The sequence below is a fragment of the Apodemus sylvaticus genome, chromosome 2 (assembly GCF_947179515.1).
Source record: "Apodemus sylvaticus chromosome 2, mApoSyl1.1, whole genome shotgun sequence".
NCBI lineage: Eukaryota > Metazoa > Chordata > Mammalia > Rodentia > Muridae > Apodemus > Apodemus sylvaticus.
The window spans coordinates 118057661-118080573 of record NC_067473.1 but is presented as its reverse complement, the minus strand read 5'-3'; the positions used below and the strand labels follow the sequence as shown (position 1 = coordinate 118080573).

The 22913-nt window shown below is 48.7% G+C and overlaps 2 protein-coding genes across 4 annotated transcripts in view; one reads left to right on the top strand and one right to left on the bottom strand.

The window, feature by feature from the left end:
* The window catches only part of Efcc1 (EF-hand and coiled-coil domain containing 1), a 32861-nt gene extending 30596 nt beyond the window's left edge, over positions 1–2265 (bottom strand). Inside the window, exons 1-2 of one of the 3 annotated variants that reach the window (XM_052174252.1) lie at positions 1506–2265; positions 233–495 (exon numbers count right to left, since the gene is read on the bottom strand). In XM_052174252.1, coding sequence (XP_052030212.1) covers positions 233–495; positions 1506–2153 — 911 coding nt within the window. In that variant the 5' untranslated portion in view covers positions 2154–2265. The remainder of the gene's footprint in view (positions 1–232; positions 496–1505) is intronic. The other 2 variants (XM_052174250.1, XM_052174251.1) reach the window with 2 other exon arrangements.
* An 8027-nt stretch (positions 2266–10292) lies between these two features.
* Positions 10293–22913, top strand: part of Cfap92 (cilia and flagella associated protein 92 (putative)) — a 49765-nt gene continuing 37144 nt past the window's right edge. Inside the window, exons 1-3 of the mRNA XM_052174260.1 lie at positions 10293–11322; positions 19536–19723; positions 20384–20591. Of these exons, the coding sequence (XP_052030220.1) occupies positions 10989–11322; positions 19536–19723; positions 20384–20591 (730 nt within the window). The 5' untranslated portion in view covers positions 10293–10988. The remainder of the gene's footprint in view (positions 11323–19535; positions 19724–20383; positions 20592–22913) is intronic.

The following is a 22913-nucleotide window of genomic DNA, read 5'->3' as shown; positions in this document are numbered from 1 at the left end:
AGGATTTCGTGGATTGTTTATCCACGAACAGGGTGAACAGATGGATGGACAGATGGATGGGCGGGTGGATGGTGGTGGAATCCACAATGACTTAAGCCAGGGAAGAATCATGTGTACGAATAGCTTTAGACTGGAATGAACCTTAGAGCGCGCAGCGCGGGTGCTCGCCTAAGTTTGGGAAACAGGACCCAGCCCGCCCCATCGGCTCCCCGCCAGTTGCTGCTCTGCTCACCGGTAACGTCTAAGCTCTGCCTCCAGTCGCTGCACCTGGCGCTGCAAGCGGGGTACGCGCCGCGCCAGCGCCTCCAGCTCCCGCACTCGGTGCAAGCTGAGCCGCACGGCTCGCCGGGCCTCCTCGGTGCGCAGCCGCACCTCCACCTGTCCGCGCTGCAGCCGCCGGGCGCGCGCTTCCGCCTCTGCCAGCGCGCCCTGCGCTCGCTGCAGCTCGTGCGCCGCCGTTTCCGGGATGTCCGACTGGCTTTTCCAGAGGCCGACCTGCCCGCGGGAAGCTACAGTGAGTGACCATTGCCGGAGCCTACGGGGGACATCCCCTTACACAACAAAGCTTGCTCCCCGAGCAGCGGGCATAAGCGGGTAGTGCACGTGTGAGCAATACCCCACCCCACCCCCTGCCCCAGGAGGGAAGCTGGGACAGGAAGTCCACACTCTGTTTTTTGTATGGTGACAGTAATCTCCCCAAATCGTGACTTCTAGGCTTAATTCCTGCATTCAATGTACACTGCTCCTAATTCGCTGGACTCAAGGCACAGATTAAAGAGCAGACTTAAGTTTCCGCCCTTCCTGAGATCTGTGCTCTGGAGTGTCCTTGGAAACGGGGGTGATCTGTTTTGTTTACTGCAGTGCTCCAAAGCATAAAGGAAGCTGGCACAAAGTGCCCAGTAGACACTTGAGCGTGAAAGATGGAGAGACCCTTTTAGATGAGAAACCCAGTCTCAGGCAACCCACTCTGCGCTTCGAGGGTTTCCCTCTGCCTCATCTTACACTCCCCTGGCACACATAGGAACCACGGAGACCACTTTGACACCTAATTGTACTCTGTAGCATCTAGGAGGCAGGAGACGCCAATGTAATGCCAGTTTCTTCAGATCCTCTTCCTGTAAGGGCTCCTTTTCTCCCTTGGCTAGTCACCTGAGCTACACTCAACACCGAGCGAGCTGTGTGTAGGGCTCAAGTGTTCTTGACTGATCCCAGAGACCAGGGGGAATCTCCAGCTCACTCAATGACTCCACCTCAATAGCTCAGAGTGAGCCTGGCCCTCAAAGCTAGCCATCCCGTGTCTTTCTCACCTGGGCTAGAAGCGGGGCGCTGAGGGATTCTACAGGTTTCGCTGACTTGGGGAAGGGCAGTCCTTTCCTTAAACCTACCCGAAGACATTGGGGTGAAAGTTGGAATGAGGGGGTGGGGTGGGGAACGGAGAGGGCCAGCTAAGGAGGGGCTAGGCCACGGTGGGGTGCCTAGGTCTCCACCCCAGACATTCAGCGCACCTGAAGGGCCAGGCAGCGCGCGTCACTGCTCTGCAGCGCAGCTCGTAGGTCCTCCACCAGCTCGCGTAGGCTACTGTTTTCCTCCTCTAGTTGTACCACGCGCTCGCCATAGGCGTCACCGTGCAGGCTCGGGGAGCCAGGCCGGCGGCGGCGGCGCGGGCGGCGGAGGCGGATCTGTGTTTCGATGTGCTCGCTGAGAGCTCCGCGGGGCAGCCGGGGCCCCGCTCGGCTACTGAAGTAGCCGCAGAGGCGCGCGTGGAACTGGCGGAAGGTGAGCTCAGGAGGGTCGGCGCGCAGAGCCAGACGCGCCTCTTCCCTGATGTCCGCGTCCCCGCCAGCGACCTCCCCAGCAGCCAAGTTCTTGGCGGTCCCCTCCGTGGTGTTTGCGTCCTCCGTGGCCGCCTCCCCGTCAGCGTTCAGCCCCAGTACCGCGCAGAGCGCACGGAAGTCGGCACGCGGCAGGCGGCCCGCGCCCCGGCAGTCCAAGTGGTGGAAAACCTCTTGCAGATACTGGTCCAGACCGGTAGCCAGCACCACGATCTCGTTCTCCACGCCACGGTCCAGCCCATAGTGGTGAGCCAAGGCGCTCAGCAGCCACTGAGTGCGCCGCGCGGGCCGCCGATATGGATCGCCCGCCGAGCTCTCCATGCCCAGAGCCTGGCGGCTCCTCTCGAACGATCGGTGCCTTCAGACAGCGGCCCGCGTCCGCGGAGGGAGTGGCCGGGCACCGCCAGGCCGGAGAGGCGAGGGACGTTGTCCAGGCAGCTGCGTGGGACATGCAGGACGTCTGTGTTTGTCCCGGTGGGAGGCGCTAGAGCTACGCGCTCTAGTAATGGCCTTGACCTGCGCTCCCCAGCGCTCCCCAGCCCCATCACTCTAATCCGTCTCTGGCTCAGTTCTTTTGCCCTCTCCTGCCCTTTTCGCTATTGTCACCAGAGGCTGGTGCGCCTACGCCTGCTGTTGTATTCCGCAATTCTCAGCCTTCACCCAGCAACCTGCCTAGTGTCCTCTGCCCTAGCTGAGAGGCCTCTTTTTCAGATTGCTTCCTAAGCTCTCCCTCCCCCTACCTAACTAGAACCGAGGAAGTGGATGAAGTTAGAGTTTTGCTGAGAGGAAAGTGATTGTCTAACGCTGCCAGCTTTGGGCTCCAGGTGGTGACTTGGCCTGAGTCCCTTCCTCTGGCTGGGATGAGGTAAACAGGGTTGTTTGGGCACCATTTTCTCTGGTGCCCTAGAACTTGATTCTGGAAGATGCTGGACAGACCTGCTTGCTCTTGAGCGCTAACTGGCTTTTCTTTTCTCTTTCACAGAGATGTGGTATTGACTCCACCTGTTGCCTGCCATGGACACCTTATCCAGCCCTTGTTGGAGCAAAGGGCAAGCTCAGCGGCCCTTGACTATTAGATAGGCAGATCTTGTTTTGTGTATACCTCTGATTTTAAATGTTAAATCCCAGTTGAAAAGCATTATCATTTTGTTTCCTCCATTATATAGCACCCCGGACCAGTCCTTTGTCCTTTGTCCTTTGTCCCATACATTCCGGGGAGGAATCAGACATCCCAAGCATTTTGGATATATATACATACATATATATCCACGCATTTTGGATATACATGCATACATATATATTAATTATAAAGGCAATTAGCGGAATAATGTACTATACCATATCTTGGCTTCTACCTTAGAAAACCACATGTACATCATGTTGATTGACCACATTGTTGGTTATGGTGGCTGGAAGCTGATATTCAGCAGGGGCTCAGCCGGGACAGATCTCTGAACAAGGATGAATGAGGAAACACGCTGCATCAGTTTCTGTGAATGTTAACACATAGGTGATAATAGCAACACTGCACAGATGCACAGAAGGAACTGCAGCCACATCTGCCTGCTGTTTCTGGTGATGGTGAACCTTTTGCTATCAGCGCACTGGCTCTTTTGCTTAAATGGGAGCTTGCACTGGAAGATGTACAGATCGACAGTTTTTAGTATGTTACAGTTGTCTAACCACACCTACAATCTAGTACTTCAACATTTCCACCCCCTCCATCCCCCTGCTCCCCCCCTCGTGTGTACCCCAATACTGCTCAGTCTCCAATTCATCGTTCTGCTATGGGTAGCTACTACTTTCTGAATCCATAATCTGCCTCTTCTAGACATTCATATAACTGGGATCATATAGAAGGGGACCTTCCGGGGCTGAGACGGCTCAGTGGTTAAGAGCACTGGCTGCTCTTCCAGAGGACCTGGGTTCAATTCATTTCCACAAGATGGATCACAACCATCTGTAACTTCAGTCCCAGAGGATCCATGTCCATGATCACTGCATGCACATGATACACAAATAGAAGCAAATACTTATACACATGAGATTAAAAGGGGGGTGGATTTGAGGTAGTCTCCTGTGTAATTTTTTTTTGTGTGTGCATTTGCTTGCATTTTTTTTTATTCCTAGATTATTTTTACTTGATTTTTTTGGGGGGGAGAGGGAAATGTAGGTAATGTAAAATACTTTTTATATTAAAACAGGTACAGATAATATTGAATAGAATATAAAATTTACTTTACTTTTAGAGACAAAGTACTTTTGTCACCAAAGACATTTCTAGCTAAGCTACTCATGAGCTTTAGGCTGTAGCCCTGAGCAGGAAAAGACCAGCACGCTCACACCGCCTAACCTCACGCCCTCTGCTGCACTGATGGAAATCTAAAAGTGGCAAATTCAATATGCACTTATTTGGCAAAGTACAAGTAAGCTACTTAAGTGACACCTTAGGCTTTCTCTCTTTCTCTTTTAAAATTAAGTTTGTATTGATTCTTCACGAACTTCACACCATGCACCCCAATCCCACTCATCTTCCCACCTCCTCATATCCACCCTCTGCCCTTGTAACCTCCCCCCACAGAAGAAGAAAAACAATAAAAATAGAAACAAAAGACAAACAACAAACAAGCAAAAGAACCCCCAAAAAACCAGGTTCTGATGGATGCTCCATTGTGTGGACAGAGCACATTTTGCATTATTTATCCAACAACTAATGGGTGTTGTGATTTGACTATTGTGAGTGACCCTGCTATGGATTTTTGTTTTTGTTTGTTTGAGTTCATGTAATCCACTCCCTTTGGGTATCTACTTAAGAGTGGTCAGTTGCTGTGCTGGCTAGGTTTTGTTTGTTTGTTTAAGCTGGAATCACACAGGAAGAGGGAATGCCTACTGAGGAATTCTCCATCAGATTGGACTGTGGACATGTCTGTGGGGGCATTTCCCTTGATTGATGATTGATGTGGGTCGAGGGCCCCTCCCACTGTTCGTGGAGCCACCCCAGGCCAGATAATTCTGTATTCTATAAGAAAACAACTGAGCAAAGCCATGTAGAACAAGCTAGGGAGCCTGATTTCTCTGTGGCCTCTGCTTCAGTTCCTGTCTTGGCCTCCCTCAGTGCTGTAGCGAGGTCTGTAAGGCAAATATGTCTGTTCTTCCTCAAGTTGCTTTTGGTATCACAGCAATAGGAAGCAGCCGAGGGTAGATGCAGCCTGCGGTTGTTTGATGGCTTCTTGAGGAATGGCCCCTGTCTCCCCCAAAGAGGCCTCCATTTTCACTGATACTGACAATGCACTCCAGTGTTCTCCAGTGCGTTGAGTGATACAGAGACACTCAGCCTGCATTTTCTCCGCAGCAGTGCCTGGTGCCAACCTCTTTCTTCAGGCCTGTACCAGCCAGCTGGTACCATCACAGTAACAGGTACTTCAGGGGACTAGCTACATAGGAGGAGAGAGATTTATTTTGGTGCACAGTTTGCTTTGGGGCTTTTGGTGACATACATGCACACATGGTGGTTAAAATGTCATACACTTCATGGGTGATGTGGTGGTTTGAATACAATGGCCCCTATAGGTCCAGAAGAAGTGGCACTATTAGGAGGTGTGGTCTTGGAGTAGGTGTGGCCTTGTACACTTGTGATATGCCCAGTGTGGCTCACAGTCTTTTTCTGCTGCCGGCGGATTAAGATGTAGAACTCTCAGCTCCTTCTCCAGCATCATATCTGCCTGCACACTGCCATGTTCTTGCCATGACGATAATGGACTGAACCTCTGAGACTGTAAGCCAACCCAAATTAAATGCTTTTCCTTATAAGAGTTGCTGTGGTCAAGGTGTCTCTTCAGAGCAATGAAACCCTAACTAAGGCAGGTGGAAAGAGAAAGAGGAAGAGGACAGGACTAGGAGCCCTCTGTTGTCCTTAAGGACACAACCCCAGTGGCAGGCTACTAGGTCTCGTCTCTTGAACTTCTTACCACCTCCCAAGAGCAGCACCCAAGGGACCAAGGTTCTCACATACATACCTTTGGAAGACATTGCAACTCTGAATTATAACAAGGATCCCCTGAGGCATGCCCTAGATTCTATTGTAAGCCTGTCCAGTGGACCCGCCTTTGAAACGTGTCCTAAACCTGCTTCCTTCCTGGTGTACTGTGATCACTCTAGGTCAAGCTCCTAGCATCCTTCTCCTGGGGTATTGCTTCACCTGCTCCAAAGGCTTGAATTGTATGTGTGTGTGTGTGTGTGTGTGTGTGTGTGCGCGTGTGTGTATACATATATTATACACACACACATGTTCTTGAATGCCTACATCTGGTCCTTGAGGGATGCAGCTAAATCAGGTGTTATATGACACCCTCCCCCCCCCATGAACTCACTAGCAATGAAAGACAAAGCCATCATCTTGACCCCAAGGATGGCACATCAGTACCTACTTAAAATTTACCATCAGTGCCTCCTGCTTCAGGCCTTGGCATTCGTTCATCTATCTGTAACTCCTTCACCTTACTTACAATGGATCCTACCAGCCCCGGCAGATTTCTTCTTTCTCAGTGGATCATTTGCCTCCTGCAGGGAACAGCAGACCATGTGGGAGGAGCACCGCCTGGTCTGCTCACTGGAATAGTATTTAACACACCAGAAGACATAGCTCCTATTTTAGCTCCTTCCCCTTGAGCTGCCACAGCAAATGGCATTATGGCATGCTGCTTTGTGTCTGCTTTTGTTGTTGTTGTTGGTCACAAATGATATATGTCTCTTATTGGCATGTGAGTTTTAAAGCAACCCCTACACTACAACATGTATGAGCGTCATACATGGCCTGAGCCATATTGGCTGGAGGCCTGGTGCTCCAACAATCATCACCAAGTAGGGACTTGGTTGCTCAATTCATATTTGTGAATATGAATTCACAGCACCAAAGGGAAAAACTACTTCTGGCAGACATCAGTGGGTTTGAATGTTTTCTAGTCCCCTGATGATGGAGACCCTAAGGTTCCAGGAGTTAGTAGTGGAATGCCTCTCCTGCTGGACCATGAAGTCCTGGCCTGGAGCTTAATGTAGCTATTAGTAAATATCTGTGTTGTGATAGAGTCCTGTCTTTGCAGATGAGCCTGATTTTAGCTCATGTCAGTTTTGAAGGCTCAGCCTAAGATGCTACAGACACCCTTCCCAGTCCCAGGCTGGTAAGCGCTTTGCTGAAGGACTCCTTCAGACAGTAGCTTTCCTTGGCCAGACAGTATTGAAAACAAAGCTTTCCAGTATCTTCCCATGGGCTGTTCCCCAGCCTCCTGCAGCTTAGCGGGGAAGGGTTTATAATGGCGTGCTGTTAGGCCTGTCTATCTGTGGGCTGTGTTACTAGGCACCCCTGAAACAATCCCACTTGGATCCAGAAGGCTTTTGTTGGAGGTTCAAAGCATGTAAACTCAGAAGGTTTGTGGGTTCCTTTGTACATGCTGGGGGGTGGGATGCCAGTGGGGGAAGAGTTAAAGTTTTGGCAAAGAAGTTACTTTTGAAGTCACTTCAGTATTGTTTGAGTTGCTTCCAATAGAGCACTGTTCATAGTGCCATTACAAAGTCTAGAAATACATTAAGAAGCAAAGGTCACCCAAGATCCTGTAGCCATCTAGCCTACAGTGTATTTGTGATGTATTTATTCTAGATTTTTCCGTGTATTGGGGCATGAAAGAATTTGGGCGGCAGCTGCTTGATCTGCTTTGTGGCACATCTGACACTTTGAAAGGGCAAAGCTTGTGGTTTGCAAATTAAGAGGGCAGAAACTTGCACAGGGATCTGATGTAGAGAGCATTTGCTGGTGACTGTGTCTGCTCTGTGTAGTGGCAGCCAGTGTGCTTATAGCCTGGGGACTGTCATTGGCTAGGAGCTCCCAGAAGAGCCCCACAGGACCCTTGCTTGGCCATCTATACTTGTAGATAACGTGGAGGTTATATTTGCAGAGGAGGCTCCAAACAAGACATCAACAGGGGTTGTGGGAGCTGACGTCAGAAGTCACATGGTATTACATTAATGAACTTTATTGGCTGAACCACTGGAAGGGGGGGGTACTGACCACACAGAGGAAGAACGAGAGGATGTCTGAGAGGTGAGGCATCCTCAGAAACACAATGGCGCTGGTCCCTAAGCCTTGTTCCTGGAGAGTTATTCCTAAAGGCCTGGAACGGAACCTCAGAATATTATTGTTGTTATTGCTAGTATTTCTATTATGCTGGAAGAAGCTTAACCTAGGGCCTGGCACATGCTGAGCAAGCTCTTTCCCATGGGACTATATCTTCTTTTGACTTTTTATTTTGAGACAGGGTCTCCCTAAGCTGCCTAGGGTGGTCTTGAACTCATGTTGTAGTCCAAGATAGCCTTGAATTTGTGATTCTCCTACCTCTGGACTTTTGAGTGACATAGGATGTCAAGCCTGTACCATCAGGCCCACCAAAATCTTATTTATAATGCATTCTGGGTAACACTGATATGCATTTAGGATGGGCTTTGGCCCTTTGGCCGAGACCTATGACCTCTCATCCCTGAGCCTGGAGAGTATGGCTGCTGTCCTTAGGTAATATGATCAAAGACACTGAACTCTGCTGCCAGGTCACCATGATCATGGATCTTTTTCTGTCTCTCTGTCTCTCTGTCTCTGTCTCTCTGTCTCTGTCTCTGTCTCTCTCTCTCTCTCTCTCTCTCTCTCTCTCTCTGTTCCTGGGAAGGACCTGTCCAATTTGGCTGAGCCTTACTGCTGAGGTGCCTCTGCCTTGCTGAAGCTGATATCTGATGATGTGAAGAAGTAAAGCCAGACTTCATGCAGGTCTTGCTATGGTTGTGGGCAATACAATCTTGACACCCAGTAAGACCTGTTCCTGGTGTTCTTCAGGTGCTCTACTATTTAGCTAAGGAAGAAGTTGCTATTCACAAGTATCCTAAGATGAGAAGAAAGCACAAGGATGTTTAGTCCTGACACGGAGCTGAATTTACCAGTTGGCTCATTGTTCTGTGGGGTCTTGGAGATCCGAGTCATCCAGGTCCCCACAGGAGCAACTGTGCCTGTGCACTTAATACAAATCATGGCTTAAATTAAATATGAAAGGACCCCTCTGCGGGAAATCAGAGTCAAGGTTGTAAGTAGGACCCAAGGGACAGGGATCCAGCGTCTGCTCCTGAGGGATGGAGCTGCTGGCCTGCTCCTGCTGCTGGCTGGCTGCTGCTGGGTATCCAGCCTGAGCCTCGACACCGGACCCCCCCCCCACACACACACACCAGTATTTTCAGTCCTGGGTCACAGGGTGCGCTCACTAGGATGTGGGAGTGAGGACAAGGAGAACAGCCTTCCGTAGAGGGACCTGTCGACCCCTTAGAGTTTTTCTTGAGGTTCCGGTCTTATCTTGATTTAACCCGAGGGTTCTATTTACTATGCAGTATTCTGGAATGTTCTCTCATCTGATGACCTAGCTGCCCAGGGAAGTGTGCTGGGAAGCTTGGGACTTGCTTCCAGTTCCATCTCTGCTGAAGTTCTGTTCTGAGACTAAAAGTAGGTCATAGATCAGCTTCACTTTACTTTCTCAGAACCAAATGTGTGTCAAGCCTTGTGTCCTCTCTTCTTTACTAAACAGGCTGACGGAACATTCCCTCACTAGAAAACCTACAGACCATTCCACCAACTCTCCACACTTCCCACCACCTTTTGAGGCTGTGTACCAAAAGCCATCTTGCCATTCGTTAGTTTTCTATGAACTCGTCACGAGCCTTCACCCTCCTGGCCTTGAGTATGCCATTTCTTCAGCGTAGGCTATTTCCTGCGTTCACAGCCCTGCCTGGTTTTCATTACCTCTGGAAGCCCATCCCCGACCCCGGAAGTCCATTGGTCAGTCCACTGTGGCTTGTTCCGCTCCAGCTCAGGCCACTCGATGTGCAGTGGCCTTCTGGGTCAGGTGTAGCAGCTGGGGTGCTTAGCTAGGGTGCTTCAGTGTGGGTGGGCTCTGCTGTGGGGTGCAGGCATTGGTGGCCAGGGGTCTGGATTTCACTCCGGTGCTGCAACACACTTGCTGTGGGCCTCCTTCACCCTTTTAAATCTGTAGCCTCATTTTGGGGGAACAGAATTCTCATGATATTTTGAGGACTGAGTATGTAGAGACCATCACGTCCGTTAGCTTTATTTAAGCGTGGGAGGTGGGAGTGGACAGAGACATGGAAAGGATCTAGCAGGTATCTGAACCGGTAGAGGAGCTACCAGTTCAGAGTGAGTTTTTAAAATATTGGGTAATTATCTGAATCTGCCTCCCACCTTTTTCACAGGTCTGGTGCACCAAGGCAGAGCAGAAGCCGTATTGTGAGAATCCCATTCTTGCCCACTCGCGCCCCCTCCCCGCCCCCCCCCCCCCGCCCCCGTAGTGAGCTCCTTGTTGAAAAGTTCATACTTTGGTCCCCCCTCCCCCACCATCATCCGCGGAATATCTAGAAGACGCAGGTTCCCACCAGAGCCTACAGCCAGGAGCCGAACTCAGCTGGTGGGAGGAAGCCCCGCCCCTAGCCTTAGAATGAGGTCTCTTGGCAACCGCCTAACAAAGTCCCTTTGGGACTCTGCTCCCTTAGCGCCTGTGCCTAGCTCCCCTGACTGCAATTGTGCTGCAGGTGCAGGAGCCAAAAGGTGTGCCTACAGGTAATCGTCCGAGCCTTGGGGAGCCTTGGGTTCAGCCTCTATTTCACCCCAGACGCCCCAGGTCCCCCCACTGACTTCCTGCCAGTTAGAGTTTTGTGTCTTGAAACCTGAGTGATGTCCAAGCGGGAACTCTTTATCTTGCTTCAAGTCAGTTTCCCAGGGATCGGTATATATTGCGCCCACTCACTTACCCCTTCTGCAAGTGGGAGCAACCAGTTTTGTGCTGTTGCCACATATTCTTGAAAGGAGTGAGATCTCCTGTCTTCTGGTGCCTCCTGGGTCAGCAGTGGTAACCTAGGCTCACCTGGGCCCCCATGCCAAGAGCACACCCTGACCAACTCCTGATTTCTGAGAGAGAAGTGGCTGCGCTCAGGTTGGAGAAACATCACTGATCCTTCGCTGCCAGCTGCAAGTCTTGGTGGTTCCTTCTCTCCATCTGTGGAGTACTCACTGTGGAGCAGGCCTCGGCCAAAGCCTGGGCCTTTGGAGACGAGACAGAGATGGGTCTGAGAGGGTGGGCCTCCCCGCCCCGAGCACATTTACTCCTGGGATCTTTGCTGTCTCCCCCCAGGGCCGTTCTAGTGCTGTGCAGCATGTCCCTGCAGGCCTGGGATTGGGAGGAAGAGGAAAGGGCGAGCACTGTGGTTAGTGCTTTCCATTCGGGGAGTGAATGTGAGGTGGAGGACTACCTGAAGTGCCGGCACCCTGCCCATGAATGGGACTACGAGGACCAGTTCAGCTGCAGCCTGCATTCCTCAGAGGGGCCTGCCTCTGATGTGCCCCAGATCGTGCCCTGCAGATTCGTGATCTCACTGGCCTTCCCCATCCTGATAGGTAGGTGCTAAGGAAGACCTTTGCCTCCGAGCATGACTGGCTTCCTCTGGGAGCTGAGGGCACATCCGTGGCCTCTTTCTCTCCACCGTTCCCCTCCCATCCCAGAGTACTTGGCACCCACCGAGGCAGAGGTCAGAAAAAGGACAATTTGGGTCCAGCTATGGCTAGACATGGAGGTGACTGTGTGACTGTGGGGCTTTCACTTAGCCCACTCAGAGGCCACAAGAAGCAGGTCACACCCCTTCCCTCCTCTCCTCTCCCCTTCTCTCCCTCTTCCTTCTCTTCTCTCCTCCCCTCCCCTTGTCTTCCCCTCCCCTCCCCTCTCCCCTTCCCCACTCCAGCTCAACCAACCCTGCAAAAAGTTAAGACTTGGCTCTCATAAACTATTATTACCCAATACCTTGCTTAAGACACAGCCCAGACTCATTGGCTAAAATCTCTTGAGTCAAGAGGTATGCCAATTTACTAGTGTAGTAGACACAAAAGGGGCCCCACCTTCCCTGGTTGTGAGCAGGAGCCATAGTCTCCTCATCAGGTTGCCAGTGTAGGCTGGGCTCCGTACAAGTGCCTTCCTTCCTCTGTTCCAAGCCTTTAGTTTTACCTCTTGCTAGATTCACCTACTCCAGACACTGGCTTACTATGGACAGGCTGGTGCAAACAGAGGGCAAACCTAACCTGTGATAGTTTATCTTGATTGCCAACCTGATGGGCTGCCGGATCATGGAAACCAACAGCTGGGTCTGTGGGTGAGGGATTGTCTAGGTTAGGTTGAGGTGGGAAGGCTAACTCTAAGTGTGGGCAGCGCCATTCTGTGAGTTGCAGACAGGAAGTGACTAAAAAGGAGGATGCGGGCTGAGCATCTCCATCCCTCTTTGGTGACTCCTGGGATCATAACTTCCCCATCATGGTGAAGCGCATCCTCAGGAACTGTGGCCAAAATGAGGACGCGCTTCCGCATGCTGCTTTGTGGGTCTCATGGCAACGAGAGCAGTGACCAACACACGGAGCACAGTCTCGGCCTGCCTCCTATGATAATCTTTCTTGCTAGAGTGAGCCACGTGGTTCAGCAGGGGGACAGAAAATAGTGTGTTAGCTTTCCCTCCCTCCCTCCTTCTGAAGTAGCCCATCTGATTGGCTGCAGCCCCTCCCTGCATTTTGTCTTGTTAGGTATCTGACTTCTAATCACTCTATTTGCTTGGTGATTCAAACTCTGTCCTTGCTCAGGGACTTCCTCTTTCCATAGGTGCTCTTTACCCCCATCCTTCTAAATCTTGGGCCTATTGATATCAAACAAAAGGAGCTGGAAAAAAATTAACTGGCTGAAACCAGCCACAAGGAAACTGGTGTTCAGTTGAGCAACCTTTGGCACGCACGCCCTTGCCAAGTACAGTCAGGCATGCTGGTCTTACATTCCCACCAAGGCTATTTGCAGAGCACATCTTCAGAACTTCACGAAACTCTTGTTTTCTAGCCGGAAAACATTTCTAGATTCATTACTCTCTCCTTTGTCTTGGTTTCTTTTTCTGTTGCTGGGGTAAAATGTCCTGACAAAAGCAACTTATTTTCCTGACTCACAGTTCAAGGACACACAGTCAGGACAGGCAAGTCCCAGTGAGGAAGCCTGAGGGAGCCAGTTACCAGTCAGGTCGCATTCCTAGTCAGAAGCAGGGGCAATGAGTGACTACTGCTGCTCAATTCCCTTTCCTGTTTCTTCAGCCAGAAATAGTGTCGCCCATAGTGGGAACGCCTTTCCATTTCAATTACATATGCCCAGAGGCCTGTCTCCCGGGTGACATGATACAAATATCAAAGGGGGATTTATTAGATTGGTCTGCAGGATATGGTCTGAGTCCAGTGGTAGCTGATCTATACTAGAGGGACTGAGAATCTGGTTGGTCCATAGGGCTGTGTGTCTGAGCAGCCCTAATTGGATGTTGAAGGCCTGGAGGATTCTGGGAGGGCTGCTGGTCTTCAGTCTCTGTTAGAATTCTGAAGAGGTTGGTTCTGATATTGGTGAAGCAATACCACAGTATCAGGAAGATGAACTTTCCAAGGAGAGCGAGAGCAAGGAAGCAAAAGCAAAGTTTTCTTTTCTGTCCATTTATCTAGGCTGCTACCAGCAAGTGCGGCTCAGATTTGGGGTGTATTTTCCTGCTTCAAAATAATCTAGTAAAGAAAATCCTTCACGGGACTGCCCAGGAATCAGTTGATGAACAAGATTCATCATCACAGAACCCTTGATATCTAAGCATTTATATGCACATGTACATATATGTTGGAGTCCAAGAGCTGCCCACGAACCATACGAACACCAATCTCAGTCAGACAGGGATTGTTTATTGAACATACACCTTAATGCTGATTGACCAGAGCCATAGCTCAGAATTCAGGCCTGAACATTTCTCAGGGCCAGCTTATAAAGGAAAAAACTACAATGATCTCATGTGCAGGTGCAGGGAGTGTTGCCCAGTGGTTGGCTCTGACTCACACTATTTTGACTAGTTAGACAGAACAGTTCTAACTGACCTTTATTCTGATTGTTCCTAAGTGGAACTTATGGTTGTGGAATTTCTTAAGATTAACAAACCTCAGAACACAATGGTATGTGGTCAGCAGGAACCTGCTCTGAGTCAAGTTATTTTTCTGTCAGTGACTGGCAGGCCTGTTATAGCAACTATATGAAGCAGCTGGCAAAACGGCTACAGCTATGCTGGGAATATATATATATATATATATATATATATATATATATATATATATGAATATATATGTATATTCATGTGTGTGTATAATGAGATCCTACAATCCTACTCTATCACTTGCTTTTAAAAATTGACCTTAGGGCCAGGTGTGGTGATACACACGTTTGATTCTAGCACTCGGGAGGCAGAGGCAGGCAGATCTCTATGAGTTGGAGGCCAGCCTGGTCTACAAAGTGAGTTCCTGGACAGTCAGGGCTGTTACATAGAGTAGCCTTGTACTGACATCTTAAGATACTACAACTAAACAAATGATCTACCCCTAAGCTCCACTCCAGTCCTGTCCTACCCGTAATGTGGATATTTGACTTGCTTCTAGAAATTTTCAGTTTCTATTAAAAAGACTCTCTCTCTCTATGCCTCTCTCTCTTTCTCTCTCTATGCCTCTCTCTCTCTATGCCTCTCTCTCTCTCTCTCTCTCTTCTCTGTCTCTGTCTCTTTGTCTCTCCTCTCTGTGTCTGTCTTTGTCTGTGTCTGTGCGTGTGTGGCACACACATGTACATGTGCTTGGCCTGAAATTGAGACAGGTTTGTTGGACAGTGAGTCCCTGGGATCCTCCAGGCCTTGACTCTGAGGCCTGTGATCATGAGTCTACGCCACCATACCTCGGTGTTTGTGAAGACCGAGGTCCTCATGGTTGTATGGCCAACATTTACCAGCTGAGCTGCCTCACCAGCCCTGGAACAGCCTTTTTTTGTTTGTTTGTTTTGTTTTTTGTTTTTGTTTTTGAGGCAGGGTCTTACTATGTTGCTCTGGCTATCCTGGGACACACTATGTAGACCAGGCTGGCCTCAAACTCATGGAGATTTGCCTGTCTATGCCTTTCAAATGCTGGAATTAAAGGCAATCACCACAATACCCAGTTTAGACATTCTTATATATATACATTTTTGTAACATACGTGGTCACTTCTGAAAGGAAAAGTATCGGCTCAGGACCCCTAAGACCATGGTCTCAGTGCAAAGGAGATTTATCTGTCTCAGAGGGAAAGAGAGCAGGGGTAAGGGACAAAGATGGAGATTGGGAAAGAGGAAGAAGGGCAGGGGATGAAGAGAAGGGAGAAAAGGGGTGGGGGGGGGTATTTGTCCTGGAGGACAAAGGACTGCCTCTGGATAGAGAGGAGACAGATACAGCACACAGGAAAACAGCGGCTTATAAAGGTTTAAGGGAAAAGCCTTTGTTAGGATGAGGAGTTTTGATTGCTGGACTTCAATACTTTGACAGCTGGACCTTGGTAGTCAGCCTCAAGAGGAGGAAGTGACCAAATAAGGGACAAGACCTTGGTGGCTAGCTTTAGGAATGCAATCTAATGTTTTTTAGCAAGGCAGAGGGAACAGGGGTGGGGGTGGGGAATGGGGAGTGGGGGGTGGGGTAGAGGTTGGAGGTTGGGAGGATGGGGGTGGGGGGTCAGAGGGGGGGTGAGAAGGGCAAGACCACCCACCAGAGCCATGTCCACATTTGAGCTAGCCAGAGGCTCTTCAACTTCTATATCCCTAATTCTAAGAAGGAGAATTGTTTTGAAAGTATATACTTAAAATTGTTTTGATGGCTATTGTCAAATTGCCCTTGTGTTGCAAGATATTTCCTATCCATCCACACTGAGGCAGTGAGAGGCCAGTGATTGGAGGGGAGAGGAGAAGCTAAGGGAAGTGAGGGATGGAGAGAGCATGCGTGTATATGTGTGTGTGGGGGGGGGGTAAGGGGTGGAGACAGCATGTGTGTATGTGGGGGGTGGGTGGGGGGGGTGGGGAGGGCTCGGTGGACCAGACTAGCAGAGCAAAGATAGGAGACGCAGATATCCAGATGGCTTCAGACATATTTCTGGTGTTTTGGAAAGATTAGAAATATTGGGATAGACTTTATCATTGTAAATTGGCATTATTTAATTGGGAGTTTGATATACATAAATATATTTGGTTAACTATTCAAGTTTAAGAGTCATGCTTTACAGGATATATAGAAGGAGTGGGTGCTAGGCAGAAGCGTGGGACAACCATTTAACACTATGCCCTTGAAAGGATTAGAATAATTTACCCTCCCAGTAATAGAAAATAACTCTAGAAAATAACTCTATCTTTTCATTTCTCTCTCTCTCTCTCTCTCTCTCTCTCTCTCTCTCTCTCTCTCTCTCTCCATCTTTTCTCCTCTTCTTCTTCCTCATGTTCATTTTTTAGAGACAGGATCTAAGGGCTCTGGCCAGCATGAAACTACAACCCTAAGGGGTTGTCTTAGGGTTTCTATTGCTGTGAACAGACACCATGACCATGGCAACTCTTATAAAGGAAAACATTTAATTGGGGCTGGTTTACAGATCCAGAGTTTAATCTATTAGCGTGGTGGAGAGCATCAAGGTGTATAGGCAGACATCCTTGGTGCTGGAGAAGCAGCTGAGAGTTTTACATCTTGATTTGAAGGCAGCAGGAAAACAAAACAAAACACCTGTGAGCCATTGAGCCTGGGTTTGAGCATCTGAGACCTCAAAGCCTGCCCCGCAGTGACACATTTCCTCCAAAGGCCACACCTACTCTAACAACAACAAGGCCATGCTTCCTAATAGTGCCACTTCCTATGGCCAAGCATTCACACACATGAGTCTATGGGGGCCAGACCAATTCAAACCACACTGGGTGTGCACTGCCATTTTTGGCAATTTGTTCATTTCTTGGTTTACCTTGATTGGATCTGAACAAAGTCTCTGAGCCGTTGTACTGTGTCTTGGTTAAGACTTTACTGTTGTGAACAGACACCATGACCAGGGCAACTATTTTTCTTTCTTCCTTTCTTTCTTTCTTTCTTTCTTTCTTTCTTTCTTTCTTTCTTTCTTTCTTTCTTTCTTTCTTTCTTTCTTTCCTTCTTTCTTTCTTTCTTTCTTTCTTTCTTTCTTTCTTTCTTTCTTTCTTTCTTTCTTTCTTTCTTTCTTTCTTTCTGTTTTTTGTTTTTTGTTTTGTTTTTTCGAGACAGGGTTTCTCTGGGTAGCCCTGGCTGTCCTGGAAATCACTCTGTAGATCAGGCTGGCCTTGAACTCAGAAATCGCCTGCCTCTGCCTCCTAAGTGCTGGGATCAAAGGCATGTGCCACCACTGCCTGGCCAGGGCAACTCTTATGAGGATAGCATTTAATCAGGGCTGGTTTACAGATTCAGAGGTTCAGTCCATTATCATCAAGACAGGAGCATGGCAGCATCCAGGCAGGCATGGTACAAGAGGAGGTAAGAGTTCCACATCTTCATCTGAAGGCTGCTAGGAGAAGACTGGCTTCCAGGCAGCTAGGATGAGGGTCTTAAAGCCCAGGCCCACAGAGACACACCTACTCCAACAAGGCCACACCTCCAAATTGTGCCATTCCCTGGGCCAAGCATATTCAAACCACCACAAACTGTTTTAGTCAGTGTTTCTATTGCTGCAGTGAAACTCTATGACCGACAGCGACTTGGGGAAGAAAGGGTTTACTTGGCTTACATTTCCAATTACTCTTCATTATTAAAGGCAGTCATGGCAGGAACTCAAACAGAGCAGGAACCTGGAGGTGGGGGGTTGGTTCAGAGACCATGGAGGAGTGCTTCTTTCTGGTTTGTTCCTTATGGCTTGCTTAGCCTGCTTGCAGAATGCAGAACCACCAGTCCAAGCCTGGCCCCACTCCCAATGGGCTGGGTCCTCCTGTGAGCATCACAGATTAAGAAAATGCCCTACAGCCTTGCCTACAGCCGGATCTTATGAAGGCATTTTCTCAGTTGAGGCTCCCAACTCTCAGATGCCTCTAGCTGTGTCAAGTTAATATAAAATTAGCCAGCATGTGAACCTTGACAGGAGGTCTTAATGCCTACAAGAAATTGGGCAGTGGCTCTCTGTTCCAAACTGCTTAAGGTCTGAGGCAATGTGGGAGTGAAACAGCAGCTGCAGGCTGGGGTTAAAGACCTGAAGTCATAAAACTGCAGCTTGGGCGGGTGGTGGAGCAGTGGTAATGTGTCTAGCATGTTCAAGGCCTAGGCTCTATCCCCTGTGCCGAAAGACAAGACAGAACAGCCCAACCTGAAAGCAAGGACCCCCCCCCCCAATGCAAAAGGAGAAACAAACAGTCACCTAGAAACCAGAAACAAAAAACAAAGGGGAAAAGCCAGCTTTAAAGGTAGTTATGTTTTAGGGTTTGGGTGATGGCACACACCTTTAGTTCCAGCAGTTGGGAGGTAGAGGCAGGTGGACTCTTTGAGGTTAACCTGGTCTACATAGTGAGTTCAAGGACAACTAAGACAACATAGTGATATATCCTGTCTCTAAGAGATAGAGGAAACAGATGAGAGACTATCATATCTAAATGTTTTGTTCTCATTATTTTTTCTTTTGTATTTTATAAAAAGGTATGATATTTGGGTTGGTATGTATTGAAAGCTGAGTTTGTATCTAAAGTACTTGGGAGGCAGGAGGGTCACTTGGGTCCAAGGGCCGTGTCTCAAAACCAAATCAGTCAACTGAACAAATGATCCTCAAATATATGTGATGTTCCTAAATGCTTTCTTATGATAGGAAAAGACTCAACCTAAAAGGTTCATTTAAGTTCTCGGCAGACTCTGCTGGTCCCTCTGGTTCTGGCTTCTGACTGAGACCAGCCTGACTTCTGTATCTCATCAGCCTGTGTACCTGATACAGGCAGTAGCACACATGAACCTCTTCTAGGCTGTTTCTTCTATCTGGATATCTGTCATCTTTGCTTCTACAAGACACTGCTAAGAGGCCCTGGGACATAGGTGCCCAGGTAGCTATTGCTCAAAGCACCCTGTTGTACCTCAGAACCCTGTTCGTGCTGCTACCACACAAGTCCCATGGTCTTGAGATTTGGGGTCTGATTTTGACCTGCTTCTTAGGGCTGTGGGGGAAAGCAAGGTGGCTAACACGAAGTCTTAGAGTAGCCCCTCTCAGAGCCATGCCTTTATATGCATTGAGCATAGTCGCACACCATTCCTCTGCTGATTTGGGCTTGAACCTTCTCTTCAAGCTGGTGTGTAAGTGATACGGTGATACACAATTCCCATAGCGCAGGCTCGTTGGGTTAGTCAGCTGAAAAATACCAGAGATGCTAACTTTACAATGAGGAAAGCCTGTCTGGCTCACAGTTTCAGACTGCGATCCCTTGGGCCCTGACATAAAGCAGGGCATTCTGGTGGAACTGCATGTGGAGGAAACCGCTCCTCTCAGCATCAGTCATGGTGGGGGTGTGGCCAAAGACAGAGAGAGGGAGGAGAGGCTGGCATCCCAGTGTCCCTCTGGGGATGTACTCACACTGACACACTCTCTAATGAAGCCCCACTCTTAGTTTGTACTTCATTCCTGGTAATGGCACGGAGCAATGGGCCTTTGGAGACCTTTCCAAACTATAGCCATGTTTCTTGCCTATAGGGAGCAGAGGGCAGGCCTTCTTTCCCCCAGGTTAAGACAAGGCTCATTAATCCTGTGTCTTCTAGGTAATAAGGGAAAACCCCCCAATGTACCTGATAAAAAGAAGGCTGCTAAAGCAGAAGCCCGGTCTGGAAAGGCTCGCCAATTCTACCACATTGAGTATTTTTTCCTGCCTGATGACACTGAACCCAAAATAGTCGATATCGTGGTGTTTCCTAACATAGCTAAAGTGTTTCTGGAGTCAGGAATAAAGGTGAGTGGTGTGTGTGTGTGTGTGTGTGTGTGTATCTTTGCACTGAGTATCACACTCAGGCTGCAGAGTGTGTCCCACTGACCTGCAGAGGAGTTTTCTAGATGTGTGGGAAAATAGGGCTACCTCAGAACTAAGGAATGAGAAGAAAAGCAGGATGGTCTGACCAATGCAGTGGCATGGCCTCCTTAGATATCCTTACTCTGTCGGTTCTTGAATGACTCATCAAACGAGGCTTTAGTTTTATTTTATTTTTTTTAAGCACTTAGCATTCACCATAGGACCTGAAGATTCTCTCCTACTATGTGCATATGTGTGTGTGCGTGTGTGTGTGTGTGTGTGTGTGTGCTGTTCATGTGCAAGGCTTATACCAACATGCATGCCCACATGAAGACTCCTGGAATGGTTTGGCTCAGAGTCATTGCTTGGAAGTAACCATCAAGGGTGCTATGCATGCACTTTCACAGATTTCTGTTTTCAAGGAACAGGTGACTTGACGGGGTCCAGTACACGGTCTCACTTCCCCGTGACTGGGAGCTAGGAGAGAGGCAAGCACAGACACCAGCTAGACAGAGAGGGTGTCATACCGACTGTGCTGCTGCTGGGGCCAGGCCAGTGGGAAGCCCTTCCTTTCCCACAGTGTCTGGATGGTGTTTTCCACAGACTGTAAAGCCATGGAAGGATGACGAGGACAAGGTCTGGGTGTCATGGAGCCAAACTTTTCACGTCAACATGACAAAGGAACTGTTAAAGAAAATGAATTTCCACAAAATCACTTTGAGGCTCTGGGACACCAAGGACAGAGTCTCAAAGAGAGTCAGGTACCACCGGGTGAAGACATCGGCATACCCGGAAGACTCGGACTCTTTTGGTAAGCGGGTAATTTTGCTTATATTTTAAATGTTTCTGGTGACTCATGTTTTCTCAGGACAGACTGGACATACCTAGTCTAGAAATTTAAAATTCTGATGTGGTATCAAGTTTGATGCTTTCTGAGCCCTGACAGGATGGCTTAAGTGGAAAACTCCACAGCTGAATTCACATGACAGATAAGGGTCGTCAAAGTACCAAACTTCCTAATGCTGGGACTCTTTACTAGAGTTCCTCATATTGTGGTCACTTCCCAACCATAAAATTATTTTCATTGCTACTCCATAACTAAAATTTTGCTACTGTTATGGACTGTAATGTAAGTATCTGTTTTTTAGGGGTCTTTGGTGGCCTCTGTGAGAGAAGGTCATTTGATCCTCACCAAAGGGGCCTCAATGTGCAGGGTGAGAAGCCCTGCCTTCCAGTGTCTCCTCAGGACTATGAATGGAGTGTGAACATTTCGGTTCAGAGCTGAGCTCTCTCCCCTAAGGCCCTTCATTTGCATATGAAAATATTTATTCCAAAATCTGAAAAAAGCCCCAAGTCTCGAGCATTAAGATGAGGGATTTAGAATTTGTGACATCAGAGTAAAGGCCAGTGTTCCTTTGTGTCTTCAGGGCATTAGCCTGATGCACACACACAACTGCTTTCTGTGTCAGGGTGTGACATCCACCCAGGGCACACCTGGAGTGTCATGGTGTGTTTGTATACTTGGGCAGTGTCTATAACACCTCCTTTATCTTTGGTGAACTTTTGGTCCAGAGCAGCTCTGACATGAGTTGCCGTCACTGGGTCGGCTCCCCAAACTGATACTGCGTGTTTACTCAAAAGTCAATAGGGACACCAAGAAACAAAAGAACGGTTTGGCTTGTGTGTACTGCTCAGTGGTTAATGGGCAAGCATTGCATGTCTGAGTTTCTTCTCTAGTACTAGAAAAAGAAACAGTTAAAAGATTGTACCCGCTCTGGCTGGGATGATGGCTCAGTTGGAAATGCCCACAATGCAAATATGAGGACCCAAATCTGACCTTCCAAAACTCACGAGAAAAGGATGGGGTGTTGACACGAATCCGTAACCACGATTGGGGAGGTAGAGATAAGTGATCTCTGGAACTTGAGATCGCCAACCTAGCCAAACTGGGGCGCTTTAGGTTTAGTGGATGTCTGTTTCAAAAACCAAGGGAGAGAGTGACTGAGAGAGGCAGGCAGCTTCAGTCTCTGGCCGCTGCATGCACCCTTATCTCCAAACATGTATGCTCATACACAGTCCACCTCTTTCAGGTCAACATGCTAACACCCATATGTAGCCCTTTTCAGAGGGCTTTTGTTGTGGTGGTGGTGGCTGTGGTGCTGCTGGGAATGGAATCCAATGCCTTGTACTTCTGAGCTCCTACCTAACTTCTTTGTACCTCTCTCCCAAATTTAATTAGAGATGAGATCTTACTAAGTCACCCAGGCTGTCCTGGCACTTTTAATCCTCTGCCTCAGCCTCCCTAGTGCTGGGATTCCAGGGCTATTCCTAACAACAGCAACTTTTACTTGTGTGAGTATACCAGTACCAGATCCTTCTGAACTTCCCTCAAGCAAGCAAGGAAGGAGGGATGAGGAGACCCATGATGTGATGTCCCAGCCATCTAGTCCCCATCCTCCTCTTATCCTAGCTGTGGAATATGGGCATGTTCTTAAACATTCCTCTCATCTGTAAAAAAGAGAAATTAATAGCCACACCACTAGCATGCTACTGGCAAGATGGTAAGCACGGCTTCTTAGGACCCAAGCAACGGGAGAGAGGGGCTTGTTCTCAGAGTACTTAAACACCAGAATGAAGTGCTGCTAAGGGGAGTGGGTGCTGGGTGCGAATCCTGAAACTCTTTCTGATGCTTAGAGACATAGAACCTGTGGGGTATGTGCTGTCTTTATTGTTCGGCTTCAGGTGAGCATAGTCACCCAATCTTACAGTAAGCTGAGACCATCCTTGTACAGAAGTGGAGTTGGGGTCAGAACCACACACCAGCTCTCTGTACCTGGGAAACCTTGGGGAAATGTTAGCTTCCTGGGTTGCCTTCTTGAGGGCCATTTTCACACCTCAGGCTTGGTTATAGTTCTTCCTTGGTAACCTGAGCATTGTGGATATTTTGGGCCAGGTGCTTTCTGGTTATGGGCTTTACTGAGTGTAAAACTAGCAGCACCCTAGGCTGAAGAATTCCTTTATATATTGAAAGATGTCCTCAGTGGTTCAACTCACTGCTCACTGAGAATCACTGACTAAAGTTTCCTGAGCTTTGTCCTGGGACTATCTGCCTCAGTTTCCCTCAGCATCCTTC